General features: G+C 37.9%; 1 protein-coding gene across 10 annotated transcripts in view; it reads right to left on the bottom strand.

Annotated features, from left to right (window-relative positions):
* ETFDH (electron transfer flavoprotein dehydrogenase) overlaps window positions 1–17,373 on the bottom strand; it is a 33,228-nt gene that overhangs the window by 11,628 nt on the left and 4,227 nt on the right. For 7 of the 10 annotated variants that reach the window (XR_011141012.1, XR_011141007.1, XR_011141010.1 and 4 more), the window contains 10 exons: window positions 16,835–16,916; window positions 16,438–16,556; window positions 16,014–16,091; window positions 12,314–12,460; window positions 10,306–10,446; window positions 8,152–8,295; window positions 3,756–3,924; window positions 1,676–1,858; window positions 1,100–1,321; window positions 241–776 (listed from right to left, as the gene is read on the bottom strand). Coding sequence is in view for 3 of the 10 variants with exons in the window: in XM_068942396.1 (XP_068798497.1) it covers window positions 613–776; window positions 1,100–1,321; window positions 1,676–1,858; window positions 3,756–3,924; window positions 8,152–8,295; window positions 10,306–10,446; window positions 12,314–12,460; window positions 16,014–16,091; window positions 16,438–16,556; window positions 16,835–16,916 (1,449 nt within the window). In the remaining 7 variants the exon portion in view is untranslated. Of the gene's footprint in view, window positions 1–36; window positions 777–1,099; window positions 1,322–1,675; window positions 1,859–3,755; window positions 3,925–8,151; window positions 8,296–10,305; window positions 10,447–12,313; window positions 12,461–16,013; window positions 16,092–16,437; window positions 16,557–16,834; window positions 16,917–17,373 lie in introns of those variants that run through there. The other 3 variants (XM_068942396.1, XM_068942397.1, XM_009677149.2) reach the window with 1 other exon arrangement.

Raw genomic sequence — 17,373 nt, 5'->3', positions numbered from 1 at the left:
TTCTTCTAAAGAATAAAATTGCTGGTAGACACAAAATGAAGGGGTTTTTTAAAATGCTTTATAGGTTCTATTGCAAACAGGTTCCCTATTATTCTCAGGAAAAAAATCTAAATTTTTTTTTATTTATTTAACATGTGTAACACTTAAAATCAGTGACAGTTTTCTAGACTGATTTATTTTCTGTACTGGAAATTAAGATTTCCTATAGTAAATAATTTCAAATAGAGGGAGAAAACATACCTTTTTTTAAGGGTAGGTACTAAATTCTTCTACTACACCCATGATTCTGGATAAGTCTGCTGTTATCACTGAACTTCAGCAATAAATTGACGATCCAAAGTTCATTTGTCAATCCTGAGAAGAACTTTCTTCTTCCTGCCACACCACTCTGTGAAGAAGTTCTTTTTAAATAAGGCTAAGGTTTAACCAGAACGCACTGACTTTCCATTTAATGTAACGGTCATGTAACGGTCATACCTACAATTCAGAATAGCGTGTTAGTCTCAAACTGTTAAACATTCAAGTCAGTGCTATACTTTAATTACACTGCAGCATAAAACGTTCCAACTTATTTGTTGGAGGTCAAAAGTCATTGCATAGGTTTCAGCCGTTTTACATTCCATTATAAGCTGGTCCTCCTCCACCTTCAGGGACTACCCAGTTAATGTTCTGACTTGGGTCTTTAATATCGCATGTTTTGCAGTGGACACAGTTCTGAGCATTTATCTGCAGTCTTGATCCTTCTCCTGTTTCCAAAGGAATATATTCATAAACTCCTGGGAAGAGGAAAAGAGTAGTATCACTTCACTAAATAGTTTCCCCTTGCGCATATGCTGTACTACTCCTTACCAGCACGTGTAATGAGAGAAGTATATGACTAGTGTAATTCAGGTGCTTGCTTCCATGGTTGTATTTATTTTGTCATGAAAAATAATTTTTCAGAAAGTACATTTTTAAGACCTCCACTAGAACCCTCCTCTAGGAAGAAGAGTGGGATCGAATGCTTGAAGTGAGTATTAGGCCAGGTGGAGTATCCCGGAAGTACTTTGCCTTTCTTCTTGCAAAATTAACTCAGACACACTTTGTTTTTATTACCTACCTGCTGGACAAAATCTTTGTTCTGGTCCATCAAATATAGCCAAATTTTTGTTCACAGGGATGCTGTCATCTTTTAGGGTTAAATGAGCAGGCTGGTCATGTTCATGATTTGTACCACTTAAAGCCACAGACGACAGGAGATCAAAACTGATTTTTCCATCAGGCTTTGGATATTCAATAGGTGTGCAGTCTTTGGCTGGCTTGAGCTGAGCAAAATCTGGTCCTAAATATATTTTTTAATAAACAAATGTCAGTGTAGAATTAATGTAACTTGCAGCTACTCAACTACAAGTAAGCTATTCTGACTTTGCTGTTGTCATCAGAATGATGAAGTTATTTATAAAAGCAGGTCATCTTTTTCATGAGACAAAACTATGATAAGTAGACTAGGACGCCTAATGTATTCATTTATTTTGCTAAATAATATGACCAGGTCTCCTTTGCTGCTTAATCACGGATTTCTTTCCTACATTTTGAGACCTCCCTGCTTGAATATTGACCAGACCTGCTCTAGCTTCAACTGCAACCAGAAGAGATACATATGTAGTAGGTATCTCTCAAGAGATGATAAAATTACCTGGATGTTTTAATGTCCATGGTTCCATTCCTCTCAGTATCCAATAAAATATACCTGTGTAAATCATTCCTCCATACAAACCAAGTACGCTATGGCAGGATGGTCGGATGTTTCTAACTGAATATAGCTCTTTCCAAACCCATGACTTTTTCAGGTTCTCTTCATATTCTTGCACATCAAGTCCTAATGCAATACATTACATTACTTGTTAGGTACTTGCTTCCAGTACAGAAAGACTATCCTTGAAATAAAAAATTATTGTCGAGTAAAGAATTGTTAGCAATGAAGGCAGCAAAATAATTTCAAAGCGGTAAGCTGGGTATACGCTTAGACTACTTATTTGAACCTCTTTTAAAGAACTGTTTTCACTGGCAGTTATCAACAGCTTATCTACTCCTTTGTAGCCTCTATTACATGAGCCACAAGAAGCATCAAATTGCCTCAAATTTTAGCAAAAGATAAAGATAACAGACAAGGAAGCAACAGGGGCAGCTGTATGGGAAAACAGCTACTCCCTAAGCAGGATCTAAGAGCTGACTAGAACAGTTCACCTGTGATCCAAGACCCAGGTCTTTAATTTTAAAGTTGCCATGTTCAAAAGATTTGCTTTACAAGCTATGCAGCCACAATCATTCTGATTTCAGTAATGATGACCATGACCCAAAGGAGGACTTCAGAGCTAGGGAGTGTTTTTTCTCCATTTCTAATCAGCAAGTTAATATGAGATATGTCCCACTACAAACTTCTAATTTGTTTACATTCTTTGATCATATTCTTTATGCATGCTACAAACATTGCATGCTTGACAGATGACTCAGTGCACAGTCCTACTGCACTGTAATTAAAGCCAAATAATTATCTTATAAAAGAAAAGTGCTTTCTAGGTGAGTTTTCTGATACTCTCACCTTCACCATTACTATAATTTCTTCTAATAAAAACAAAAACCAACCAAACAAAAAAGTTTTAAGGGCTTCTCTATACCTGAAAACATGCTTCAGTCTATATTTTCTGCTTCACGTAAGGGTCAGAAAAACCTCATTGTCTAGGCTCAGATGAGAGACTGTGCTTTGGTATTCTCTTGTCTTGATAAAACTGGTAACAGTTGATAAAGCCTGTCCACAATCAAACAAGAATGGTATGCTAACCTGGTAAGACTGTTTATTATTTTAGGCAGGCTATAAGCATTTTGCCTGGCTATACTAGACTAGTTTTAATTGTCTAGCACACCCCAGTGCATTGCATGCTTTATTTGAACAAGAGCTCACTGCAGGGTTGAATCCAGTGCTACAGAAAAGAGATTTCTAAAATAATAATCATGTGGCACCTGGCTGTAGTGTCCATCCCCAGAATGAGTGAAATTCGAATCGGGTCACCTCTCTGCTCAGGTGTAAATCTGTTTTGTTAACAGATTTAAGGGAACATGTAAGGCTTAAATAATCACTGCAATGCAGTCAGGATCAGGTGATTACTAGAATGTGTTTGAATCAGGTATAATAGGAAATACACAGTAGTCTTGCACTGAGAAGACTGTAAAATTAAAAGTAAGATGGAAGAAAGAGATAAGGGGGGAAAAAAGCATCTTACTACTACAATTAACAAAATCGTGAGATTTTCCAAGTTTATTCCTCACTTTTTTTTTTTTAATTACATTTCATGCATTTCATGTTACTTTTTTTTTGCCTTTTGATTCTGCAGTCTTTCAGTAGTACTTTTTGGATCATGAACAAAGGCACTGATTTTTAACATATCTGTAGGAACAAAGTATATATTCTGTTTACTTACACAGGAAGTGTAGACTTATTTTAAGATGCTCTTTAAAACACATAAGGCATATTTTTGTTCTAGCATTAGGATCAGTGCTCACAATAACTAAGCAAAACTTTATGAATTTGCTTCTTTCTTAAAACATTAGTCAGTATAAACAGTACATATATTTTTAAACCACCACATTTGTGATTTATTTGTGATAATTAATTCCTTCAGACACATTTAGTCATAGCTAAGCTGTGGTGGTTCTAATTGAACACAAGCTAAATTACCAGTTAAAGTACAGTGACTTATTAAGTACAGTGACCTTACCTATTGTCTTTGATTGGAGATTTTCATTGATTAACTGGTTGAAGATGGCTTCTGAAGCCAGGATGCCACTTTTCATTGCAGTATGTGTCCCTTTGATCTTAGGAACATTCATGAGTCCAGGACTGCAACCAATTAATAATCCACCTGGGAAGGTGAGTTTGGGTATAGACTGAAAAGGAAGCAGAAAGGAAGATTTTTCTATTTTGAAGAGAAAATTCATTCTGGAAATCAAACTGGCGTAAGACTTGAGTTCCATTAATATTTTTTACATTTACATGTGCACTATCTAAAAATACACCAGAACTGCTTTACTTAATCATGTAATCTTAGCATAGTAAGCAAATAAGAATTCAGACACAGGTCTGAATATAAAATAATGACTGACAAGACTCCAATTGCTTTATCAGCAACAAGATTATGGTAAAGTCATCCAGTGATACTGTTTTTCTCCTTCAGTTTGAAGTTTTTTTTTTCTTAAAATATGATTTGTCTTTCCATTTTCCACCTAGTAAATTGTACCAATCTCATCTCCGAGTTTATTACTCTGTGCTGTGTTTTTTCCATTTGACAAATCCTTTTTGTGAAACTGCACAGCCCTCCCTTCTCCCCTCAAAGTCTCACTTCTTTTAGAAGTTGCTCAGCAGCCAACAAATACATTTTTGGTGATAAATCATTCTCTCACTCCCGTTCTGGGAGAAAGCATAACGTTACTGAATACTATCACCTCTCAGGAATTCTGTATGGGAGGAGAAGATGATCTGATACACAAACCTAAGAGGCAGATGATTTGGAAATGTCATGTATATTTTACTAATATAATATATTATACTCCTATATTAACTAAAGAATACCTTAACTATCAAAATAGTTATTCTCACCCTCATCCAAGGAGATTATGATTTTGTTAACAACAAGCAGCTTCAATGGGAGGGTGTAAGAAAACCCCACCTCTGTGTAACCTACAGACACTGCGAATGGAAAGCTCTGATCGAATCCTGGGTCTGGAATTGCTGAAAATAAGATATGAACCTAGCCTTCCAGATAAAGTCTTTCATACCGAGCAGTACATGTGAATCCAGCATCTTGTTCTTATTAAAGCTGCCTGCAAACAGGCCAACGCAATTCATTTTTGAATAGCCTAAATTTGACCCTAAACAAGTAGTTTTACTTCATCAAAACGTCAAAAGATTTATCTCAGGGGTTCAAGTTAATCTGAAACAAATATTTAGTTTCTTCTGCTTGTTCCGTTGCCAATTCACTTGCAATTACCTGTTCACTGTGCACATGGCGCTACTTTTGAATATTCATATTAAAGTAAATCATACTACACCCAGTGCTCTCCCTGTCTTTTGGGCAATTTGCTCAAGTCACACAGACTTAGTGATTTTGTTCGTAGTAAAAGTATGTAACTACAGCTCTTAACTCATTTTTCAGTGACCAGAAGTCAGAAGTTCAGTTACGTAACAGTAGTTCAAAGAAATTAAAGAGTAGGTAGGATGTCCTCTCTTTCCACAAGATCTTTGGCTGAAAATAGTTAACTGAAAACAGTTATTCTGTCTTATCTATTAGGGTGCAATGGTGCAGCACTGACAAGTACAAAAACATAATGTTTTCATCTTGAGCCATCTTGACTAGCTCTTTGAATTACATAAGGAGACGGTGAAGTAATCTCAAATAACTTCTTTCTGCATCAACTGTTTCAATTAAAAGGAACATAACGACCTGTATACTGACAAAATATGAATGAGATTAAAGACAAGTCATAAACAGAAAAGGTTATACGTATTGTACAAATGTTTTGTTAATAATTCTCATTATTAACAGCATTACTAGTAGCATGGAACTCCGTGTCTGTTTTCACAGGCAGTTTGTAGAGCTGAAGGGACACATCATGCCAGTGTGGCACAAGCCTTCCTTACCCCTGAGATACAGAGTGAGACACACTGACAGAGTGACATACAGGAATCCTTTTTGCCTTGAGCACTTGGAGAAGCCAAGTGCCTCTCAAGCACTTGGCAGACGAGAGGCAAAGCAAAGCTGGTTTGGAGGAGGGAAGACAGCAAGAACTGTGCCTCCCTGCAGAGTGCCCTCTGTCCCCTAACCGCGCACACTGAACCTAACAACCTCCTCCCATTAGCTCGCCTCAGTGCTGAGAATCTGTTAAGCAAATCAAACATTTTGACACTTGCATCAGTCATCGACATGACTGATTTCCTTCGTTTTCTTCTTTGATATTCATAAGGATACATTCCTTAACAGCAGTAACACCCTTATTTTTTTCCACAAAACTCCTCAGTCTTCTCAAGCTATTTGACAAAACGAAGACAAAACAGGTTGCATGGCAATTTCTAAACGTTAGAGTGCTTGATTTTGCAGTCTTAATAGAAATAAGAAATAACAGCTACGTAGATGTAGTCCATTAAACTCTGTCCCCTCTCTACATGTCCAAAAAGCTACAGGAACAGGAAAGTATCCAAGAGCACTCTTCCCTCACGCTATAGTTAGTATCACAATACATTAAACACTAAAGAGCATAGTCATAAGGTTATCTATAGCACAGTAATAAAAAACTCTTAGATCAATGGTAATTCTATACATGTTTGAAGCAATACTGTCAGCAAAACTAAAAAACAATTAAAGATACAGAGCCACTTACATAAGAAAATATTCCTGTACTCCAGTGATACACATGAAACAGAATTCTACAGTTATCAAAGCAACATATGCAAAAGAAAAGCTACGCCCCAAAAAAACCTTTTTTATTCCTAAGTGATTCATCAGTAAGGGTTTTTTTTTTTTTTAAACTGAAAGCATGTATAAAAAAGTCTATTTAGAAGTGTAACGTCATGATCAACTTGATGATTCTAACATATAGGAAACAAAAAGAAACAAATGCAAGTCAAATATGCTTTATAGTAGGAACAGCGCAAAGTGATACATTCATTGTTCAAGTCCAGCAAAGGAAAAAGCCCAAACACTAAGGAACATAGATGGATAAGAACCATAGTTCTACTGTCCGCAGAACTCAGCACAAATAATGTCTGTAAGTGACATCAAAGAAATACTATGTTCTTTCCACTATATGTTTATAGTAATGTGAGAAGTATGTAACTGAAGTCACAATCTGGCTATTTCATCAGAGACGTAAATTCAACAATGACTATCTGTGATAGACATACCAGTGCAGCGGAGACACTGGGTGGAAAGAGAAGCCCCTCTTATTTAAATGTCTAGATTAAAGCATACTTTGTACATGATCTCTGTTAATAATGGACCAACAATTGTTTCTTAAATAACCTTGTAACACAGCGGTTATCATGAACTAAATACATAAAACATGACATATTTTTACGTCAGATTAGATGAAGTAATCGACCAGTTGACTAACTGACTGCATACTACATGAGTTATCAAGAACCTATTCTGTGAACCCACATGATTCAGTCCCAGGCATTCACACTTGTATCAAACCCTGAACTCTGAAAGACAGTGACAACAGTCACCACGTCACTGAAATTCTACTTGTATTAGAAAAGCTGCATGAAGCCACATTTATATTAACAAAGGGATTCAAAGACTGAGAAGTCAGAGAACACTTTCTGATGGTGGTGATGTCTCCATAGACAGGCAGTAGGTCAGGAATATTCAAGCAAGTTTTAAGTTCCAAACTGAAAGAAGCATCTAGAAGATGGATCCAGGACACATAGGTGGGATTCTTAAAACACAAGGCCCTGCTAAGAGGCCTGCAAGCAGAAAAGAATGGAGCTGTAGCAAGTTCTGGACTATTTCCCATGTAAGTTATTCTAGCCCTTTCCAATGACCTTCAGTTTTGATGAATAAGGTATTCCATCTCCTAAGAAGCAACAAATTCAAAGCGGTGCATGAAAGATACCTAAGGTATCTGCACTTAAAGAGGTGAAGAGGTGTACTTAAACATGTGAAGACTTATCTGCAAGCTACATAAATTAGCGATGGCACTGAAACTGTTCAGGGTCAAGCCTTGGAAAGACGTTCCTTCTGCTAGGATAAACCAGAAATCGGGAATCCCCCTCCAAAATAACCAATGACTGATGCTACCTTCTCTTCCCCAGGGTTACAGACAAAACACAATTACCTGTAGCTTCCCTGCTGCTAAACACATTTGATTCATATATAACCCCGGCTTCCTATCTAATTTAGAAAGTAATTTGACTATGTCAGAAGATGGTTAGTTTGACAGACCCTAAGTCTAGCAAGTCTCAGCAGCCAGTCTGCAATAAGATGAAGAGGCTTTTCTGTCCAGCAAAACTTTTGACCTTGTTCGTCTTTGTTTCCTGACAGTACGCAACCTGAATTCACAGCAATACAAGCATGGCCACAGAGCACTAAAAGTAAAAAAATGTCATGGTAAAATTACCTGTAAACCACCTTCATTCAAAGCTCTGGCACCATAGGCAATCCTTTTTCCACCCTCCAAAGTAGGCTGTACACTGGGATGGTGCTTCCACCTCTGAAATTCCCTAAATGGATTCAAATAGGGATTTTGATAATCTAAACCAACCTTAAAAAAAAAAGTAAAGAAAAGAAAAAATAAATGTAACATCACTGAAAATAATGTATGACATTTCAACAAAGTTGTAAAAGAAAAGAATTGTGTATTATCACATCAACACTTCAAATCTATTTTGTACTAAACCAATTGTAGCTTCGTTCTACTTAAAGAAACTACTGCCAAAAATACTTTCTAATAACACTACAATAGCAGCTAGCCTGAGAATTTTGATGGTCCTACCTAAAACCTGAAGCACGGAAAGTATTTAATTGCATTGTAACTGCCTTCCATCTGTCTTTGAAACAAAATAGTGAAATTACAGTAAGCATGGTATGGGGGGCAGGATACATGAGAAAACTTGTTTCAAATTTGTGTTCAAAAACTGCTTGCTCTAGACAAGCTGGACGGGAGAACTAAACAATTATTTCTAGGTTGTTGCGTCCTTGCACTCACATAATTTAAACAGTTCTTCGTGTGATTTAGCTAAGTCAATTATCATTTCCAATTACAAGAACCATTGTTATAAAGCACCAGAAAGCAACAATAAAAACAGAAAAGTGGGAGGGGGGGTAGAGGGCGTTGAAGAAAAAGGCTTTGCCAGTTGGCTAAATGCCCAGGATTTACATTTTATTTCACTGGAGAACTTGCCAAAAGAAACACCCTGCATTTTCCATCTTCAATACACTCTTGAAAGAACTTTTGTTGCTGAAATTTTCTTTTGTCAAAAGGAATTATTTATGGGTCCTTTAAGCTTTGAGACAATTAACAATATATATCATGAGTTAGCAACAAACAGTACCTCGATTTCTCTAGCCACTCACTGCATTCAGAAACTGCATCTGATTTCCTTGCTAGGTGAAGTTCACGGAAGATTTTCAAAATAAGTGTAGGATAATACTATTACAAGAATCAGCTCAGAGATGACAAAGGTGTAAAGTTCAAAGACAAAAAGTGCTTGTATGTGCACACAAAAATTGGTTTTCTCCTGTTCCAACAGGAGATAATATGAGCATTGCTGATTAGCATTCTCTAGAAGAACCAAAGCTTTCTACCCATCTAAAAACAAACAGAATTTGAATATCTACTGTCTATACTTATTAATGACAACACTGAAAATTTGCCCAGGACAAGTATGCACGTCTGAGCAAAAAGATCAACAGAAGCTTCTTCAACAGTTCTTAGATAAAGGTAGGCAAAAATACAGTTTGCACGCCTAAATGTGGAATGGAATCTTTCTGAAATCTAGGACAACAAAGAGTCACCTAAACTTCATGTTTCTAAAAGTCCAGACTACCTTCCTGACCGTTAGAGCTTTTTGTGTGTAAAGCACATGCACAAGAAAGATGCTGTATGCTTCACTTAGGACTGCAGATGCTAGAAAAACATTTCCTACTATTGCTCCTTGCATCGCTGGTGGGCTGGAGGAGACTGCTCTAGTGATCTCAATGCTTCTCCTACAATGAGGCAATAAGAAGGAAGCAGCAGCTTCTCCAATTCACAAAGACAGATGCTAAAGAAAGCAAGGAGGATGGGGGAAAAATAAGGATAAGAATAGACTAAAGGGCTCAGAAATGGAAAAGATGATGGGATGATGCTTGTGGAATTGCAGAGAGTTTCCACTTACATTCTGCTCCTCTCACAAAGTGGATATGCATCCTAGGTTGACATATGAAGAAGGGAACTGAATTAAGGTTGCACAAAGTGACCGGATTATGACATTTCCTAACTTTTAATTAATCAAAATTTCTGCAAAATATTTAGCTGGTTTTGGCTTTATCAGGACTACAGGTTAAAATACGTTTGGTTTGCTAAAAATGCATTTATAGGCTTTCTATTTTGTTCTACTGGATTAGAGACAGGTTAATGACAAATTACCCTTTCCTCACATGGGAATGAGCACAAGTGAGAAAAGATTAAGTACCAAACTTGGTCTGTTTCTATTCTTGTGCTTTCATTTTGCATTAAAACAGGCAAGAAACTGCATAAAAATGAGGACTGAACAAAAAAAGCTTTACTTACCACAAATCCAAGAGCAACCAAAGGTTCACCTTCATTTAAGTGATAAAGAAAGGATCCTCCATACGTATGTCTGTCTAAAGGCCAGCCAACGGTATGTTCTACTTTTCCTGGCTTCCATTTCTTTTCATCAATAGTCCATAACTGAAATGAAGATCAACAGAAACTACTTTATAATCAAAGTAAGGGCCTACCAATAACATAACAAAAGACAAACACACAATTAAGTACAGAAGGAAAAAGATGGCATAAATAATACTTTCAATTTACTGTGCTATGGCTTATGCTTAAACTCATAGAGCTAAAGATGAAGTAATGAATTACAACTACTTCTTTTGGATTACCATTTAAGAATTTGCTATTACTTCTCTTCCTTGCAATGCTGTACATCAGAAACCCTAACTGAGTCTCCAGCATTAAACCCCAAATTTTATTTTAACCATAAGACCTTGCTTTTTATTAGTGGTTTCAATAAATACTTCTGCTAATGAATGCAGTGCTTACATTGACTGTTTTCTTTAAAAACATTACTAGAGTTTAATAATATGACTGAGTTGATCTAAATACTTGCTGCCAAACAGGTTGTCCTCTGTCCACTCTCATCTCTACAAGCTCTAACACTCATCTGAGCCATGGTGACTTTGTAGAAACATCTTCACTTTTTCACTAGTGCACCAATTTTCTGATTATCTGACAAAATATTTCTTCACCACGGAGTTATGTGCCAGCTGCAGCCTCACTATGGAAGGAGAGTGGAACTATCCTATTTGGCAGTCAAGCACCATTAGATCAGCTTCGGCATGGAGGGTACATCCACATTAACGGATGAAGGAGTGCATTTCTGAGAAAGACTCTTGATTGCCACTTACTGTGCTTTGGTTTTCATCGTGGAGCAGTTACGGAAGGCATGAACTGCTTTCCTTTCACAGGAAACTAAACTGGAAGATAAGCTCCAGGAGCCCATCTAAAGCATTCCAGCTGTAAATGGGTACTCAGTCCGTGGGACCAGACTAGAGCTAGACCGAAGTAAAAATAACCCTAAAATGTACATAGCATGGACGTGAGCTCATCAGCACCGACCATTTCACTTTATAGATCCATTCTTACTGGTCTGTACCATTTGGTAAAGTAGGCATAGTCGTAGCGAAACCTCAGTCTCATCTGGACACACAGGAACTCTGCAGCAAAACTCTACTTTAACTATAACTTAGTCTTAATTACAAATTTTAATACCTATGACATGCATAGAAACATTTACAGAGTAGTTATCCTCTACAAAATTCTAAAACAATCATTTTACAGATATTTTGTAGTTAGAAATACAGGCTTAAAGGGATAAAGAAAGGAATATGTTATAGTCAAATCATGAATATACTCCATCTAAATATAACAGCTCTTTTCATTAGTAATAGTTTAGTTCAGGTTTTACTGAGTATAGCATACATATATACACACACACATATATACACACACACACACATATACACACACATTTACATAAAAACATATAGAAATATAAATATATATTAAAAATATATAAATTGACCTCCATCCCAATTATATAAGCCCAGTGAAGGGATGTGAATATATAGAGAGCCCATAGAAAGCCTTTTCTTCCCTGCTCAGGTGCCTCCTTCCCCCTCCCCCCCCGAGCCCCCAAGAAACAAAATTAGGCCAAATGAATCCTTTGCCCATTTACTGAAGCTACTGAAATTAATTACAGGCAATAGATTTCACAGATGAACTTAATCTGCCATCAAAGTAAGTAGTCAGAGTGGATTCACAGGCTAAAGTACTTCTAGTTGTAACACAGATACAAGAAGCAGCTAAAATGAAACAGTCATTGACATTCAAAGAACAGGCCTTCTCTGATCAACTCCAAAAGAGCAAAAATTCTGAAGTCTGAAAGTGTAACTCTCAAAACCTATCATTATAACATTTTATAAACAGAAACAAGTAGCTTATAGCTTTACAATATCTTCACCAACTGTTAAAATTATGCAGGGGATACCTCTTTCAATCCAATGCCATAGCTCTGGGGTTGACAATTCTCCCTTAGATTGTATTTCTTGTACAGCTGTTTGGCTAGATGCCCATGGCAACCTTCAGCAAAGACTGTGACTTTAGCATGGAGTTCCAAGCCTCTTTCAAAAGTAGCCTGTAAAAGTAGAGCATTTAATCATCAGTTTAGGTATGTGCCACACCAAACTCGCAGCAAGAGAATGGACGGCAAGAAGGTGATTTTACACTACTGTGTGCCACTGCCCAGAACCTACAAAGCATCACATGCTACAGCTCTAGTCCAATTGTCTTTCCCATCTAACCATGACATGTTCCCAGCAAGTCTTGTAAGGGGATTCGAATAGAGCACACAGTACTATAGTTAATCATCATTCTTCTACTCAAAAAGAATCTTTTCCAGATCAGATAGATCCTTATATAACATCAGCTTGTTCATAGGGTGCAAGGGAGCCCCAACAGAACAAAGAATCTTAACCTATAACTTCACACTTCAAGTTCTGCTCATAAAGTCACATTATAATAAAACATTGTTCCAGATATATACATGGGATAAAGGCTACATAGAAACACCTGACCAGAAAACCTGTTACCCCTACCCCAAAATGAAACAACTACCTCAGAATAACGTTACTATAAACAAATATTACATTAGTCTTACATGTTAAAACATACGATAAAATTACAGTAATATTAGGTATCAGAATTAAACACTTTCTCACCAAAAATATGTTAGTCTACAGTATTACTAGATTATATCTGCAACGTAGGGATACCAAATTGTATATTTAGATTGTAAACGTACATAAACTTGCAGAGAAGACAAACGAACAATCGAACAATGTTTTAAAGAAAAAAAAAAAAAGAGCTTGATCTGAGCAAGAAAGCTTAATGTTGAAAAAGATAATGAGAATAGCTTTGGATGAAGCCAGGTAGGTATAGCCAAGCAAGCATCTCAAGGTAATTGTGCCTGAAGCCAGCACAGGTCCAGCATAAGCTTACTGCTTTGGTTTTGAATTGTTTCTCAGGTGCAATGAGACATATCGGTTGAAAATCTCTGAAAAGGGCTAGCAAGTGAAAATGTTCCCTTTAATCAGCAATTACCTTTAAACAAGATTTACAAGATTTTGCTGGATCTTTTCTATACCGTTTGAATTTCTGACTGTTAGTATTCCACAAAATCAATTCATTTTCAGATTACGAGAACTACATGAATTTATTATTCGATCTAAAGATTAAAAATAGGTACTGTCCAACTTGAAAGGAAGTTCCTTGCTGGATTTTGCAACTTGTCAGTATCAGAGATTCAAGTGCTTGAAACATTGCAGTAATGTGACAAAGTTTTATTTCAGAGTTAACATCCTTCTCCAGAACCTACGCAAGAATCAATGTGCAACTTTATACTGCATGCTTTTATCATTGACATTTTTACTTGATTTGTGCTGATTGCAAGGTGAGACTGTATTCAGCAACCACAGTCTATTCTATTCAGCTCGGACAATATTCTTGTCCTGAAGATTACACAAACTGTATTTATTTAACTGAATTTTATGGACTGCAGGTAGTATCAGTTGACCTCATAGACAGCTCATACACTTGAATACTCAGAAGTTTGCAGCAGTGGTAGACTACTTATTTACAAACATGAAGTGAAGAAATGAATAGATAAAGTGTTTGTAATAGATACATTCTCCCAGAAAAATGGGAAAAGTTTTCTAGGTTTTGCAGATCCTTCAAAAAATTCATAGTTCAGGGCCTTGACACTGCAAATCGATTTAATTTTTTATTGGTACAGCAAACGTATGTATTACTTGCACTTCCTACTGCAGGAAACATATAGCTGAAAACAAGTGTGTGCATATCCACATGCACACAGCCATTCTTGGAGACAGACAATACTATGCAAAGGCATTATTCTTCCCTGCCTTCACTTCCTCCTCCAATGGGTTTGTTCTCTCAAAATGAGTCTTTTCTTCTCATCCCCTGCCTTAAATGGGGAAAACAGCCCAGACTTATGTGGAAGTAAATACCTCTTTCAAGCTTTATGCAACTAGTAAGAAACTTCATAAAGATAGTAAAATTTAAGACAAAAACCTGTACTCAGAATTTCTGTGGTTAGCTACTTCTGTGTGAAAGTTCTTCTGAATTATTAAGTGCTGAATTCTCCCTATGCATTGTATAGGGAACCAACGTGCTTACAACAGGTTCTGGATTCCACAAAAAGTCTGCTGAAGTCCAACACTTAGGGCAAGAAGTCAAGTTTTGGATCCAGTAAGTAAAGGTATGTGGCCAACCAGCAAAAAGGTATGAAGATGCACTATGTACCTTGCCCCAACCCTGCAGATAGACTGTCAACAAATGTGACTGCAGTTGTAAACACCACAGAAAAATCAGCCAGAAACACTCTTACATGCTGCTAATTATCAGCTGGACAACTGCTCTCCATTTCACCTTAACGTCTTTTTTCTAGGAGTTCCTGGACCTTTTTCCTTGGCTCCCTGAATCCACATATGCCAAAGCACCCTTGCAATTTTTCCGTCGAGTCACTCTTAAACAAGCCTCCTTTCTGCAAAGGCTTTTCCTACTGATCTCAGAAACAACTTACACTGTTATGAGACCAAAACTTCCATGTACAGACAAACCATTTTATACACAGACATGGAGGATTCCAGTCCTTAAGACAGATACTGAGTTCTGTTATTTTTCTTAAGGTGCACCAAAATTACTGATGGCACTAGAAGCAAATATATTAATTCCATAATTAGACCTCTAGCTATGGGGAAGATGGCTGAGAATGCACTCTCAGCAAGTTTCCTGATGATACGAAACTGGGAGGAGTGGCTGACACACCAGAAGGCTGTGCTGCCATTCAGAGGGACCTGGACAGGCTGGAGAGGTGGGCGGAGAGGAACCTCCTGAAGTTCAACAAAGGCAAGTGCAAGGTCCTGCACCTAGGGAGGAATAACCCCATGCAGCAGTACAGGCTGGGGGTTGACCTGCTGGAAAGTAGCTCTGCCAAGAAGGACCTGGGAGTGCTGGTGGACAACAAGTTGACCATGAGCCAGCAATGTGCCCTTGTGGCCAAGAAGGCCAGTGGTCTCCTGGGGTGCATTAGGCAGAGCGTTGCCAGCAGGTCGAGGGAGGCGATCCTCCCCTTCTACTCAGCCCTAGTGAGGAGTACTGTGTCCATTTCTGGGCTCCCCAGTACAAGAGAGACATGGCACTCCTGGAGAGAGTCCAGCAGAGGGCTGCAAAGATTAAGGGACTGGAGCATCTCTCCTGTGAAGAAAGGCTGAGAGAGCTAGCACTGTTTAGCCTGGAGAAGAGAAGACTGAGAGGCGATCTCATCAATGTCTACAAGTAGCTGAAGGGAGGGTGTTGAGAGGATGGGGCCAGACTCTTCTCTGTGGTGCCCAGCGACAGGGCAAGAGGCAATAATGGGCAGAAACCGAAACACAGGAAGTTCCATCTGAACATGAGGAAAGACTTCTTTCCTGTGAGGGTGACAGAGCGTTGGAACAGGTTGCCCAGAGAGGCTGTGGAGTCTCCTTCCCTGGAGATATTCAAAACCCGCCTGGACACGATCCTGGGATATATGCTCTAGAGGACCCTGCTTGAGCAGGAGGGTTGGACTAGATAATCTCCAGAGGTCCCTTCCAACCTCAACGATTCCGTGATTCTGTGATACTTACTTTAGGTGCTCCATCCTTTTGAATGCCTACATCATTAGTTGCAATCCCTTTCACGCTGCCATCTTCATGGAAAAGAACCTTTGGAAATATTCAAACAACAACAACAAAAATTTTAATGACCTGTCATCTTAATCCATTCATTAATCCAAATGAAAAAATAACACTCCCCCCAAAAAGCAGAACTACTAAGCACCAAGTCTTTCAGCCCTCTAATAGGGGACGTTGAAGATTATGCAATTACTCAGGTACTCTGTGGTCCACTTGTGCTTTGCTGGATCTGGGCCAGGAATTTAGGACACTGAAGCACAGTTTTTTTTATTAGTGCACTTCTGTTAAGAGGAATTTTGTGAATGTACAAAGAATTAGGGGTGTAGCAAGGGGGGGTTTCAGAAACCCCTTCTCATACACACACTGATGTTATTACCTCAGCTGCTGCGTAGCCTGGATACACCTCAACACCCAAAGCTTCTGCTTGTTCGCCCAACCAGCTCACAAAGTGTCCCAGCCGTACTATGTAATTTCCATGATTAACCATAGGAAGTCCTAGACAAAACCAACACAGACGTAAAATGTAAAACACTAAGCAAAAATAACAGCAGTTGTAGACATCGGACGTTGCATCTTTTGCTACAGCTGCTATCTTCACCGTAGTGGTATGTGTTATTACAGCCATCATCTACATGGACCTTATCACTGTCAACTATTACATTCTACACACACTTGCTGTACTATAGTGAAACAAAATTGATTCATTTATGAAAAAACTGAAAAATACACCAAGAAAATGACTCTTTACCAAATAATTCCTCACCAAACCTTACCTGGGAGGATCGGCACTGGAATTCTAAATTTCTTTGTTAAAATTCCAAACCTGTCTTCAGTTACAGGAGTATGAAGTGGAGCCTATATAAAAAAAAGAAAATAAAGAGAGTACTGAGAGTTATTTTTTACTGCCAATCAAAAAAAAAAGAGGCAGTTAATGAAAGATCCAATAAGGCACTTCTATAGGACAGACATGCTTTACATACTTCTCACAAGAGAGAAGATAAAAGTAACCTAATGAAGTGATCAGCGTTCCCCTAGACACCACAACTCATACTCTTGCACACACGCATTATTTTGTATTACAGTCTGTTAAATTTATAGAAACCGTGCAGATACATTATACCTGCTCTGGAAAGCATTATTTTGAACTTCTTGACTAGAGAAGATTATGCAGGAAGAGTGAGTTACACAGCCACAAGCCTGAGCTTGCTTGGTCTCTGCAAAAAACCAGAAATTGTATGCAAAAACCTGGAGGTCTTTTGCTGGAGCTTGGCTATGCTGCAAATCATATCACACTTAACCATCATAACATACA

Source organism: Struthio camelus, chromosome 4 (assembly GCF_040807025.1).
Source record: "Struthio camelus isolate bStrCam1 chromosome 4, bStrCam1.hap1, whole genome shotgun sequence".
In the NCBI taxonomy this organism is placed as follows: domain Eukaryota; kingdom Metazoa; phylum Chordata; class Aves; order Struthioniformes; family Struthionidae; genus Struthio; species Struthio camelus.
The sequence above is the reverse complement of the archived record's forward strand: the minus strand, read 5'-3'. Positions and strand labels throughout refer to the sequence as shown.